The sequence below is a fragment of the Psammomys obesus genome, unplaced genomic scaffold (genome assembly GCF_907164565.1).
Source record: "Psammomys obesus unplaced genomic scaffold, mPsaObe1.curated_primary_1811, whole genome shotgun sequence".
NCBI classification, from domain to species: domain Eukaryota; kingdom Metazoa; phylum Chordata; class Mammalia; order Rodentia; family Muridae; genus Psammomys; species Psammomys obesus.
The window spans coordinates 9,629,067-9,643,361 of NW_026588752.1; the positions used below are offsets into that span (position 1 = coordinate 9,629,067).

At 49.5% G+C, this 14,295-nt stretch overlaps 1 protein-coding gene across 1 annotated transcript in view; it reads left to right on the forward strand.

Moving 5' to 3' along the window:
* The window catches only part of Sh3pxd2b (SH3 and PX domains 2B), an 80,799-nt gene that overhangs the window by 27,861 nt on the left and 38,643 nt on the right, over positions 1-14,295 (forward strand). The window contains exons 3-4 of the mRNA XM_055604617.1: positions 7,851-7,926; positions 12,786-12,862. Coding sequence (XP_055460592.1) covers positions 7,851-7,926; positions 12,786-12,862 — 153 coding nt within the window. The remainder of the gene's footprint in view (positions 1-7,850; positions 7,927-12,785; positions 12,863-14,295) is intronic.

Below are 14,295 nucleotides of genomic sequence, written 5' to 3' on the forward strand. Positions count from 1 at the left end.
AGGGCTGCTCTGCCCTTTCACACAGGCGAGTGATGACGCAGGCGACGTGCAGCTGTTGCCCATCGCCAGGTTGCTGTTCTAGGCCGTGGCGTCTACCTTGGGAGCTCTGCCTTGGCGTGTGTTCAGGGGCTTCTTGCCAGCCTGGCACCTCCAACAGGGAGTAGTGGGGCTAAAGAACGAGAATGATATGATTGTCATCCCGGGGTTATTTACGTCTGCAGAGCAGAGCCCACTCAGCTAGTTGCCGCGTGAAGAGAGGAGTAGCTTGGAGTCACCGGCAGAGCAGAATGTTGCTGGAACCCAGAGTAAACACGACTACAGCCTTGAAAGGGCCCAGTGTCCGATGGCAGCTCCTGACCATCTGTCTTGTGGCCTCAGGACCCTGCTACCCACCTCGCCTCTCTAGACCAGCCTCCTTTGCTTGCCCATTGGCCAAGCTGCTAAGGGTCTATTCTCAAGTCAGCACCGTTAGGTCAGCACCTGTCAGCTGTGGTGGGAACCAGGTGACACTGGCCCAGAGGGTGTCACCTAGGGGAGGAGACTCAAGGAGAGGGGGTGGGAGGGAGCCCTGTGAAGGTGAATGTGTCTGGTTGCTGGCGTGTTGAAGCGTGTGCCTAGACTGTTCCCTCAATTCCTTTTTCCAGCCTGGCGTAAGGCTGAAGGCAAACCCAAGTTCAAGACTCAGCTACTTTTCAGGTCTCAGCTGGGATTTCCTCAGTACATTTTTGAGCCTCCATATACTCCTCTGTCTTTAATGGGAAAGAAAGTGCTTCCCTTGTGAGATGGACCCGGCTAGCTCAATGTGTTAATGGTCATCTGTCCCTCTCCACAGGTGTGACACCCATGGTGACCTCCTTTGCTGGGTCCAGGTCACAAGTCTCCCCAGCCCAAATCCTGTGCTCATTATGGCCCTGTTCTTATTGACCTCGCTTCTGCCCCAGCTTAAGTCAGGTTTTCTTCCCAGCTCATTGTGGGAATGATTGGGTTTGCTGGAACAGAATGGACTGCCTCTGGTGGCAGTCCCTGGCATGCCAAAGCTGTCCAGAAGCCTGGCTTCATCCAATTCTAAGGAGTCCCAGATGGTGTGGTGGCAGGATGGGAAAGCCATGTAATGTCAGGGGTCTGGCTCAAGCTAGAAACAGCCTCCTCACCCCCATATCCATGGGCAGGAGAAGAAGGCCACTCAGCTTAGCTGTCCCCAAGGACTAGACAGGAGACTAGCTTGAATGGGGCCATGACACCCTAATGTTGGATGATTTCAGGATTCCATGTCCCATTTTGCACATACATGGCCTTGACTGATTGAGTGATTGATGGATTGATTTAGAAGTGACTTGGCTCACGGGGGTGGGGCTTGGTGGAGGAGTATTTGAGCTGGTATGGTATAACAGAAAAGCAGAGAGCTCGGAAGACCTGAGCTCCTGGGTGGCCTCGGGCCCACTCTTTTACTCTTCTGTGTCTGAGCGGTCTCATTGGTGACATGGGCTAATGTCATTAAAAACAGCCAGCAGTTCTGAAGCTCTGCTCTTGGGCTCAGTCCTTTCCATTTAATCATCACAACCGGTTTATCAGATTACACAGATGAAAAAGCCGAGGCTCAGAGACCGTTCACTCGTTTGCCCAAGTCACACAGCTAGTACAACAATGCCCATATTCGAGGCTGTGTGATAGCAGAAGTCCATGCTTTTAGCCACTCTGCTCTATGTTGCTGCTTTTCCTGCCAGCTACAAGTTAAATGGCCATTGTGTCTAGAAGGGACAATCCCAGAGGGCTTAGGGAAGGGGACAGTGGGCAGACACTGGTTGTAGGTATTGGGTATCTTTGGGGGGGGTGATTAAAATGTTTTAGAATTAGTGGTCATGACTGCATACTGTGTAAATAAACAGAAAACTGCTGACTGGTACATCTTAAAGGATGGATTTTGTGGTATGTGGAGACTATAAGAACAACCCTGGGCTGTTGAATATGAAGTAGATGCTGGCTAGTGGGATGACTGACAGATCCAGGCTGTTTGGAATCCGCAGAAAGATAAAGGGAGGGCATGGTACCAGCTTCTTGAAGTTCCAGACTTTGGAATTTGACAGCTGGGATCCAGTCCAGTTCTCACCGCTTTCTGGCCCAAGGTCCAGTTTCTGTCAGACTGTTACAATGCAGATAGAACCCCAGCTAGGTTGGCTTCTCCTAGATCATGTTCCTCATCTGAATGGAGCAGAGAAGTCCAAGGACTTTTGGCTTGGATGCAGCTGGGTCCATGGCTGCCATGGCAAGGACTTCTCTCTTTCTACTGTGCCTGGGCCCCATGGTGAGGTACGTGGCAGCAGCTACTGCTCCAGGCTGTGTCCAGCACATCAGGACAGACCCAGGATGTGCTTATGGTATGAGAGGAATAGCTGTTTGTTTGTTTGTTTGTTTGTTTGTTTGTTTGTTTGTTTGTTTTCGAGACAGGATTTCTCTGTGTAGCCTTGGCTCTCCTAAACTCAATATGTAGCCCAGGCTGGCCTCAAACTCACAGGGATCTGCCTGCCTCTGCCTCCCTAAGTGCTGGGAATATAGGCCTGTGCCACCACCATGCCTGGCTACATTTTTTTTTTTAAGTGTTGACTCTAAGAACAGCCCTAGGCTGCTGAATATGACATCGGTGCTGGCTGGTAGGGTGACTGACAGACTCAGGGGAAAAGAGAATGTCCCCTGTGACCTAAGCTCATCTTGGGCCATAGGATGAGGTGTTCAAGGCCAGCACCTGGACAGAAAACAGAATCAACATCTAGCTCTTGTGCCTGGATACCAGCTGCTAGGTTTTCTAGAGGGCATCAAGGAAGCCAGAACCATGGGCATCCCATGAGGTAGTGTGGGTTATTTAAACAGAGGCAACAGTGTAAAAAGAGGCCACTCAAGGTAGTAGGAGTATGGTCCAGGATGCTTCCTGGAGAAGGACATTTTGTTACCAGCAAAAATGTCCTCATAAGCTGGGTGTGGTGAGGCACGCCTGTAATTTCAGCCCTCTGGGAGGCAGAGGCAGGCAGCTCTCGCTTGAGTTCAAGGCTAGCTGGGTCAACAGAGTAAGTTCAAGGGCAGCCAGGGCTACACAGAGAAACCCTGTCTCAATAACAACAACCACAAAAGTCCCATAATGAGGACTCACCTTCCTGACTTCTTAAAAAAGTTGGTGGTGTCTGCCACTATGACTTGACGTCTGGTCATGTGTCTTGTTCACCTGAGGCCGGAGGGGACAGAAAAGAGCCCTGAGCTTGGAGTAGGAACACCTGGTGTGAGGTCCCAAGCCTTGGACAGGTCACTCAGCCTCCCTGAGCCTCAGTTTCTACCCTCGCCAGAGCCAGTACTATAGAGTTGATCGGGATGTCATGGAGAAAATGGACATTCAAGCACGGCTCTGGGGATGAGTAACGGGGACACATACAGTGCTCCGGGCAGCACCCAGCCGAGCAGTGTGTTAACGTCAACTACTCTTTGCCAGAGAGGGGAGGTGCCTTTCTTCAGTGCTATCTCGCTCATCTTAATACTAGCATGGCCACTTCACAAGTGGATACACTCAAGTTTAGAAAGGCAGTCATGTGCCCCAAACAGCAGGGATCCAACCAATGCCTCCCTGGGGCCCAGGACTACCTTTGGGTGTGTCTCGAAAGATTGAACTTGCCCTCAGGAGTCAGATGTGGATTCATGGCCACATCTTCTCCCTATGGCTTGAGCTCCGCCAGAGTCCTTTACAAAAAAAAAAGTATACACACACACACACACACACACACACACACACACACAAATATATATATACAAACACCTCAGACACAGGTCCACCTCACACTCTGTTGTGCAGCCTTTGTACTCTGAATCCCTCAGGTTCAGTGTGTCCCCCTGGAGGAGGGTCACAGCTGTCACCGGAGCTACACAGAGACACCGTGTCAAACAAAAAAACAAACCAAAACAATTTGATACTGGCTGTAATAGGATTGAACCTCGATTGCACTGAGTAAAGCCAGAGAGAAAAGGACAGATGTTTCACTCCACCTGTGCAAGGTGCCCAGTGTAATCAACTGGATCAGAAGGTAGATTTGCCAGAGTGGGTGGATGAAGAGCTGTTTGGTGCTCTGACACATGAGCAGATGCAAAGCTCTGGAGATGGTGGAGGAGATGGCTCCCCGCAGAGTGAGTGTGCATAAGGAGACGATGGAACTGTGCACCCAGATGTGATTGAAAGATGTGTTGTATAGTGTGTGTGTGTGTGTGTGTGTGTCACAGTTTTAAAACAACAAAGTTGACTACTACGTTACTCCCAAATCAGTTTCAAAGTAGCATTACTCACAGCCCCTGCAGAATGCCTCTCATCCCCCAGATGGCCACACAGGCTGCGTGGATGCCTCTGGTGGAGCTGTCTGCACCTAGGGGAACTTATCTTAGGTTAGATCGGCTGTGAATAAGCCAGTGAGGACATTTGTTAGCCAATGTAAACTTTCATTAGCCAGTGGATACTGGCTGGATACTGGATAGCCAGCGTGGACACTTATTAGCCAGTGTGGACATCCAGAGAGGGCCTCGAAAAGCACCGAGAGAACAGAAGTAGCCTTGTTACTGTGCATTCTTTACACCATGCTGCCCCTCGGTGGTGTCTCAACCGGCTTAATATTGAGAAGGGAAAAGGAGATAGCGTTAGGCAAACATAAATTTCAGAGCCTCTGCAGCTAAGGCTGATGGATTGCTTCTGGAGAGGGAAGGTTCGTATGTGCCCAGAATATTAAGCTTACCTTGGCTCAGGCTGGTTTTCTACATCTATGTACCCCTGAAGCCAGCTAGCGCCAACATCAGGAGAATGTGTTTAGACAAAGGTGTTTGGTCCTGCCACTGCTTTGCTATGTGGCTAAGGCAAGTTCCTTTCCCTCTCTGCAACCAAGTTGCCTCACCTGAGACTTGGAATTTGTAACGTCTGTTTCACAGAGTTACTGTAATGACAGATGAAACTGAATGAGAAGACTGCTGACTGTCAGCTGCTGTATACAGCTATTATTATTTTTTTAGATATTAGTAATATAACTGCTTTCATTAGCGTTATTTAACTATCCCTTGAAGTGATCTCCCAGAGGAGGGGAAAGTTCTCTCTGCTGAATTCATTGATTCTTTTTTCGTTAAACTTCTGTATTTGGGGGTAGTTTTAGCCTCACCATAAAATATCTTAGAGAGTCCAGAACAGTCTTGGGTACCACCCACAGTTTCCCAGCCTCTCCCACTGTGAGCATCCATTTTGCCAGTTTTAATTGAAAGCCTGCTGTGTGCTGGCATAGAAGCACTCTTCAGAAATAAATCCATCTTTCCAAGGAGGCCCACAGTAGCCTCGGCAGTCAGGGGAGGACAGAGGACCAAGGATTACTGTCCCCATGCAGGATGGAGTAGGGGCCAATGATGGACAGCCACAAATAATGCCATGGATAACTGAACCCAGGGTGGCCCAGTGGCTACAGTAGTAGATCTCTTACCTAATGTGTGCAAGGCCCTTGGTTATATCCCTGGCACTGCACATCATGATGATGATGATGATGATGATGATAATAATAATAATAATAATAATAATAATAATAATAATAATAAATCCATGAATAAAGCCTCTTCCCCAGCCTTCTGGAAGCTTGCATACCTCAGCTGCCCTGCAAGCCCAACCACACGGAAGCTGGCCCACTCCCCAGGGCATTGTATAAACTAGCACAGAAGAAGCCAGAAGCCCCATCCGGCCTACCACATGTGCCCCTGCCTTGTCGGTGTCTTCCATTCCTGCAGATGTGAGGTCTTGCAATGACAAAGTACCCCTGCTGAGATGCAGTGCTTGATTCCATGGGCACACCTCCTCCTCTGCTCCTGTGCTTACTGGCCCCCTGGAGCCTCACTCCTCCTGGACTTACCCAAACTTCTTTCCTTCTGTTAGAGAGACAGTCTGGGGACTCAGGGTGAGGTTCTCCCTGAAGCACATGGGGGGGGGGCAAGGAGCGCTTCTCACTGTGCGGCCATTTTTGGAAGGCTCAGGACTCCTTTCCATCTGCTGTGGCTTCCTAGCTACATGTAAATTAGCATAGATAGGGATATGTTACTGTAACAAGTAACCTCGGGGTTCCAGAGGTGGCTTGGTGGCAGAGTGCTAGCTTAGCATATGGGGAGGCCCTAGGTTCAATCCCTGTCATCACTGAGAGAGAGACAGGGAGAGAGAGACAGAGACACAGAGAGGCAGAGAATGAGAGAGAGGTGGGGTGAGACAGTATTGAGACAGGGGTGGTGATGGCAGCGCACACCTTTAATCCTAGCACCCAGGAGGCAGAGGCAAACAGATCTCTGTGAAACTGAGGCCAGCCTGCTTCATATAGTTAGCTCCAGATTAGCTAAAGCTACGCAGTGAGACCCTGTCAACAAAACACACAAAACACACACACAAACCAGGCAGCAGAGCAGCTTGCATCACCCACGGGCAACCAGGCCATGGGCTGGACCATGGGTGGGGTTGTGCAGGCTCTGCGCCCTCCCACCAGGACCAGAGAAGTCACTGTCAGGGAGTAAGTCCTTCACGAGAGAGAGGGAAATCGACAACACCATGATCCAGCTGCAAGCCTCCACCCTGAATTAACACAGGTTAGACACATCACTAGATGCGGTCTATTTCCGAGGGATGGGAAAGGACAGTTCAAACCTGCGTTCAGAAACACGGGAGCTACCTGCAGACAGCTTTGGTAACATCCCCAGCCCAGCTTTAACTTAGTGCAATGCTACAGTATGTTGTCATTATGGGGACCAAAAGAGAAGGTCCTTAAAGTTACACCAGAACACACAGGAGTTAAGTGACAGATCCTGGTGACTTCGATCGAGTATCAAGCCAGAGATTTCACATTAGGTTCTTTCTTTTTCTAAATCTCAATTTTTACAAGGTCTCACTATGTAGCCCTGGCTGGCCTGGAACTCGTTATATAAACCAGAGGGGCCTTGAGCTGGGATCCACCTGTTTCTGGGTGCCGCCAGCACATACAGCTTCACTTTCATTTTCTAAGACTTCGGAGACAGGTTTTCACCGGCTGTGGTCTGCCCCCAGCTCCGTCCTCCACCCCTGCCTCTTGCATGGTATCTGGTATAATACCTCACAATCACAAGCTTATTTTCCAGGCTCTTGCAGAGACTGCATGTCTTCGTGGCTGGCTCATGCATGCAGCATAGAACCAGGCACTGGGCTCTGCTGAGCAGGTTGGGAGTTTTGGAGTGGGTCAGGAATAAATGTCCTCCTAAGCATAGACTTAACTAGGTGAAGGGCCTTTTAACACGCCTGTCACTTCTCAGAGTGCGGGGCGACCTGATGTTTGTGAAACAGAAGGTCCTAGGCTGTTGTTCACATTTCAAGTCCCATGGCTTAAACTCTCTAGGAGAACCAAGAATGGTGGCCCGGGGAGACAGTTCTGTGGCTGAGTCTGTATGGCCCTTGCTTGCAGAGGACCCAAGTTTGGTTTCTAACACCCTCATCAGGTGACCCACAAGAGCTCCAGGGGCCCTGACATTCCTGGCCTCTGAGGACACCTGCATCATGTCATACAGGTGCACACACACACATAATTTAAAATAAATCTTTTAAAAACCAACTAACAACAGTCTCTTGCAACACTGAGCTTTCACAGTTTGGAAGCTGTGGATATAAACAGTCGCTTTCGAATGGGCCTCAGATCCGACCCCATCCCCATTGCCTCAGGCTTCCGAAAAGCGGGACAAAATGAACTTCTAATATGTCAAACCACAAATCTCATATATCCCTTTCAGATTTCAGGTAATGTGCATTTTGTATTGTGAAAGGCTTTTGCTTTTATTCCTTCTCCGTTTAGATGCAGATGTTGGACAAGTTCCCCATGGAAGGGGGACAGAAGGATCCCAAGCAGAGGATTATCCCATTTCTGCCAGGTGGGTAAGATGTACACTCTCGGACAGGGCAAGCGTGGCACTGAACAGCAGCTCTGGATTGAGCACATGAGCTCAACCCCCTTCAGGGTGGGGGCTTTTGGGGGAGGGCAGGACAGTATTTCTCTCCTAGTTTCTGCTGCTGTGATAAACACCACCATGGAAAAGCAACTTGGGGAGGAAGGGGTTTATTTCATCTTACGCTTCTCAGTCACTGACCCTCATAGGGGAAGGTAAAGCAAGAACCCAAGCTGACCCCATGGAGGAAGCTGCTTGCCGGCTCACTCGCTGGCCATGGCTTGCTCAGCCTGCTTTCTTACATAGCCCAGGACCACCTGCCCAGAGGGTGGCACTGTGCACAGTGGGCTGAGCCCTTTCACAATTAGCAATTAATAACATGGCACACACACCACCACCACTCTGATGGAGGCAATTCTTCAATTGAGGTCTCTCTTCTGAATGACTCCAGTTTGTATTTAGTTGACAAAAACTAACCAGCATAGCACCACTGACAATTCTCAGCCAACGGCAGAATTAGTGGCTTAGAATGGACACTGGAGTTAGAGGCTGCTGTTTACTAGCTGTGTGACCCTGGGCGGGATCCTGACCTCTGGGGTGTTCAGCTTCTCCCAGCTCTCAAGTGGGAGCCTGAGCTTGGGGTTTTCACAGTCAGCAGCTGGTCGTTAGTTATAACCACTGTTTGTTTTCTATTCCGGTGTCACAAGTTACTAACAGTTTAACAGCACAACACAGAAGCCATTATTGCCTCAAGTTCTGTGGATCAGAAGCCTTGGTGAGCTCAGCTGGGTTCCCTGTCTACCCTCACAAGGCCAAAGTCAAGGTGTTAGTCAGGCTAAGCCTCCTACCTGGAGGTTGCAGAGAAGAACTCCTGTCCAACCTCATTCACATTGTGGTGGAATCAGTTCCCTTCAGTCTACTTGATGGCTATCAGCTGGGGCCCTGCAGTGTCTGGAAGCTGCCTGCATTCTTCAACATAGGGAGCTGGTGATGGGGCAGAGAAAAGTTTCTGACACTTCAGATCCTTCTCACCTCTAACAGAGAACACTGTCTGCTTACACAGGGTTCATGTGGCTTCCAGGCTGATCCAGAATAATGTAAGGCATGGACTCTCCCATCATGCCCACCGGCTCTGTAGATTAGGACAGGACATGTCGGGGTCGTGGTACCATGCACCTTGAGTACCAGGTGTTGAACCAGCTGCTGCACAGAGCATAATGCCGTCTTGGCTACCACTTGCGTGCACAGCCACCACCACCCACCCCGCATCTGTACCAAAGAGTAATGTCGAGGCTTTAGGTGAAAAAGAGGGATTACTCAGAACAGAACCTGCTCCAAGTTCCAACAACTGCTACTTACAGCTGTCACCGGATGCCAGCCCACCAAGCTGAGTTATTTACATTACACCCCAGTCCATTCCCAGCCCTACAAGTCACACCCCTGTCACAAAGGAGGATCTAGGGCCCAGAGAAACTGCAAACATACAGAGATGGCAGACTTGAGGTGTACCCAAAGGAGTGGCTGGCCTCAAGCGTCACGCTTGGAGGCGCTTCCAACTCTGTCACCTAGGGCGCCCACACACCCCTAACCTTGGCAAATGACTCAGGAGCATATGTTTTGATTTTTCTTTCTTGCAAATTGGAGATGAGAACGGTACCAGAGTAACAGTGCCCATAAGGACTGTGTAAATTTCTGACCAGTCCCTGGGGGCCATTGCTCTCTTGCTGTTGTTACACACGTAGGCTGGGCACACTGACGGTCACCTCGGATAGCCATGGTTTGGAGAGCTGACCACCCTGCTCCTTTCTGGAGTCCCTGTCACACCGGTGCCCACTCTCCTGTTGTCCAGTCAGCAGGTTCTCAGCCTGGCTGGGCTGAGCCTTAGGCCAGCTGAGTTTGCTAGGACCCCTCCGCTGAGAGAATCCTTTGCCTCAAACAAACAAGCAAACACAACTAATGTTTTTAGTCCCTCCACTGCGAAAGCATCAGCCACCCTGGAATGTTTCCCCCACTGGAGAGAACCCCGTGTGCCAGCTGCAGTAGCCAAAACTTGGGGCTGCAAAGCACATGCTTTGGAGACAAAACCTCTTCAGCCCCGTGACTTTAATCACCACCCCCAGCCATCCCTCCTCCCCTGCACCTCTGTTTCCACATCTGTTAAATAAGATGGTGACTCTGCTTCCCAAAGTTCAATTTCTGGCCTGGAATAGGCTCTCAGGAAAGGCGGTAAGAGGGCAGAGTCAGGGAGGGGGGTTCTCCCTTTGGGGCTTCTTGGTCTTATATTTTGGAGTCACCCTGGAATGACCAAGAGTATTCAAGTTCAGCCAGGCTCTAAAAGCCAGAATTTCTTCAAGAAAGAGAGAGGGAGCCGTAGGCTGTAACTTGCTTTCTTCTGGATAAGAGGCCAAAGTTAGCTCTGGGAACCTTCCCAAGGCAGAGAACTTGAGCCCGACCCTCTCCCCAGCTCTTAAAAGCCTTTGTGGTTACGTAATTCTTTTCCAGCAAGAATTCATGAAAATGCTGCTCTCGGGACCTAGCCCCTTTGTCCTTGTGCCCATTTCCAGCTTAGGATCCCCAGGGGCCCCAGGACCTCTGGCCCATCCCTTCTGAGCCCACCTCTCAGCTATTCCCCAAGCCAATGCTATGGGCAGGAAGTGGGTCTCCTCTCTGAGGTCAGTTCTCTACCCAGAGTGCCTTGTCAGCAAGACAAAGGCGAGTTTCATGTTAGCACAAAGGCGGGGGAGGGGGACCCGCCTGTGTGGACTTTCCGTCCCAGCAAGAGCTGGGGAGGCCAACTTGGCAGAGGATGCAACTTGAAAACTAAGCATTACAGTTTGGCCTTCTTCCACTGGAAAACAAAAGCCGCCCATTCCCACCAAAGCCGTTTTTCTCTTCTGAACACCCTTTCTGCTCCAGCATGGAGGTAGTCCCACCGTCCTTCCTCATCTTCCCATCAGACCTGTGCTGACTGTCCCCACACTTCACCAGAGAGGTACCACCAGCAGCTAGGAACTGCTGAGAGCCTTGGCGGGCTGCCTGGAGCCTGGCCTGAGCGTAACCCCGTTCTCACGTGATTGGCCCCAGAAAGCTGACCATGGGAGAGATAATTAACATTACCTAGAGCGTCACAGGCGTTCTCACCCTGCTTTGGGGGCACACAGTAATTACTCCTTTGTAAAGTCTACCAAGGGCCAGGCTCCAGGTGTGTTGCGGAGAGGACCTGGGAGACAAAGCCCTGTCCTCCTGTCCACAGGTTCCAGAGGTGACTGGCTCTTCAGGGGCACAGTGTAAGAGGGATTGGCTGTAACCACCTAGTGAGCTTTTCCCCTGCCCCAAAGTATCCCCAAGGACCCTCCAACCCCACTGAGGAGTTTCCACCCTCTGAGCTCCTTCTGGGGTGAAGCCTTGACACAGGTCTCTGGCTTCCTTTAGTTTCCCTTGCTTTGATGAAACAAGAGTTGAGGAATAAAGGGTTTATTTGGCTAATATGTCCATGCCACAGTCTATTATTGAGGGAAGTAGAGGCAGGAGCTGAAGAAGAACCATGGAGGAGTGCTGTTCCTTGGCTTCCTCCTGGCTCGTGCAGCCACCTGTCCAGGGGTGACACCAGGCCCTCCCAAATTAATCATTAACCAAGACAATACTGTATAGGTTTGCCTTCAGGCCAGTCTCATGGAGACATTTTCTTACTTGAGATTCCCTCTGAGATAACTCTAGCTGGTATCAAGTTGACCAAAAAATTTAACCAAAACAGATTCTTTAGCTTCGTGGTGGCTTTGAGACAAGTCTGGTGGTTTGGGTTGGCAGTAGCCCCATGTTAGTTGTGACTGCTTTGAGCCCACTTAATACCTTTATAGTAGGAACCCTGTATACGGTTCTCCTCCCCTGATGTGCAGAAGGGAACTACAGCCAAATGGAAACACATTAGTTTGGGGTTGGGGTGGGAGGGTCCTCTCCCACTTTGAGAAACAGATGAATGGCAGAAAGCATTTGCTGCTCCATAGGGTCACATTCCTTCTTAGTTGTGAAGGCTTATAGGCTGTGGCACTTCAGCGGAGTCTAAATTGCAAGCAGCTCTACCTGCAGAGGCCAGCAAGAATGAGAACTGGGGCTATTTGACTGTCACGGTGGCTGGGGCTGGGACGGCCACCAGCTTGATCTAGAGTTGAATTGGAGCTGCTCAGCACCTCACAGGGTTGGCATAATTCTGCCCTGAGAAGGATAGCCCACCCAGAATCCCAAAAGGGTTCCTCCGAGTTAGGGCAAACAGTAGAGCCTGCTGGCCCCTGGGTTCCCATTGGAAAAAAAAAAAAAAAAAAAAACAGGCTGTCAGCACTGCCCTCCTTTTCTGTTGGAGGATGTTTTTATGATTCTAAAAGCAGTAAATATGGGAAAAGTTAGAGAAGAAAAAATGACCTGTCTTCTGTCACTTGGAAGAAGACAGATCTCTTCAAATCCTTTGGTGCATCGTCTTCTATATTTTTTCTTTCTAGCAAGCTTGGATAGATAAGAAATACACAGAATCACTTAAAAAAAAAAAAAAAGCACAGAAGTTTAGCGGACCTTTAGCCAGGAGCAGAGGCATGAATAAGGAAAGAAGGGAGGCTGAGTTTCTGCTCTGAGCTGCCCATGAGCCTGAGGGTCTTGGGCTGCCCAGGCTTAGCTTGAGGGAGCCCTTCCTGCCCAGGGGCTCTTCCATGTAATTTCACACTGATGCAGAAGTTTAAAAAGGGAAAGCTACGGAATTTTGGTACCACTCAGGCCCACCCCCAGACAGCCACTCCAGGTGGCAGAAGGCAGGTCACTAGTCACTGCCATGCTAAAAGTGTTCTCATCCCCCACAGGCAAAATCCTCTTCCGCCGCAGCCACATCCGGGACGTAGCCGTCAAACGCCTGATACCAATTGATGAGTACTGTAAGGTAAGCAGAGATGCCAACACCAGATTCCCCTGTGGGTGTTCTGTTTTGTTTTCCTTTCTGCGTGCCAACTGTTCATGTTAGGGTGGGAAACAAAACATACAAATTCCCATTGCTACTGTGGAATCAACCTGAATCCGATTTCGGCAGCTGTGTGGTATTGCACTGGGCATGAACGTCCCAGTCAGCATCCAGCCCCTAGTGTTGATGGAGCAGCTGGCCTCTTGCCTTTTGGTGCTATTGGATTGCGGGGAAGGAAACGTGTTTTCATTTCCTTTAGCATCTCTATTAAGTGAGCAGAGTAAGATCACAGGATGCAGGTGGCATATGCAGCCACCAGTTGTTTCTGTATCCAGATGTGACGTCAAGGCTGCACTTCCCCTCAGGCTGGGGAGATGGCGCAGTCAGTAAAGTACCTACCACACAAACATGAAGACCTGGGTTTGGCTGAGCACCTATGTAATATGCTGAGCGTGGCTTGAAGGGCCTGTCATCCTGAGCTTAGATGTTGAGACAGGCAGGTCTTGGGGGCTCACTGCCCAGCCAGCCCAGCAAGATTTGGGTTCTGTGAGAGACCCTGTCCCCAAAACTGGTGGGAAACAACCGAGAAAGGCGCTCAATACCAACTTCTGGCTTTTATCTCCACCTATACACATGTGCACATAAAATATACCAGAGAGAGAGAGAAGAGAGAAGAGTTCTACTCAAACCAGCTGCAAAAAACTATATATTAAAACCGTTAAAAATGTTCTTAGCTGAAAGTACAGAATTTATACACTGAACTTATACAGAATTTATACAAAGCACTGCCAAGAAAAATCCAGAGAGCTGTGAGTAAAGCTGGGCGTGGTGGGATTGCCATTATTCAGCACTCTGGGGCACAAGCAGAACTCTCTGTTCGAGGAGAGCTTGATCTACACAATGAGTTCTAGACAGCCCAGGCTTACATACATAGTGAGTCCTTGTCTCAAAAGCAAAACAAAGCAACAACAAAAAAAAAAAAAAAAAAAAAAAAAAAAACCTCTAAAGGAATGGAAAGGCATTCTGTACACTAAAAGAAAAAAAAAATTCTTTGTATGTGGACTTAATTCTATAGAAATCCTATGGGCTCCTTAGTGGTGCTGACAAGATCTATCGTGTGTCTGTGTATGTGTGGGCATGTGTGTGTAAGTAAAAGGGATCTTGGAAGATATGTCATGCTTAGCATCCCCTAGGCTCCCAGCAAGGCTCCTTACTCCCTACAGGAATCCAGTCTCCATGGTATTATCCTGAGATCCATGCACAGATCAGTGGACAAAGTTGTGAGCCAGGAATAAATGCTCCAAAATGCCAGGCCAAAACAGTTCAACGAGGAAGGAATTTTTTTTTTTTTTTTAACTCATGGAACAACTAGCTACTGCCTAGTTCATCGGGGCCACAAGCTGCCGCAGACTTGG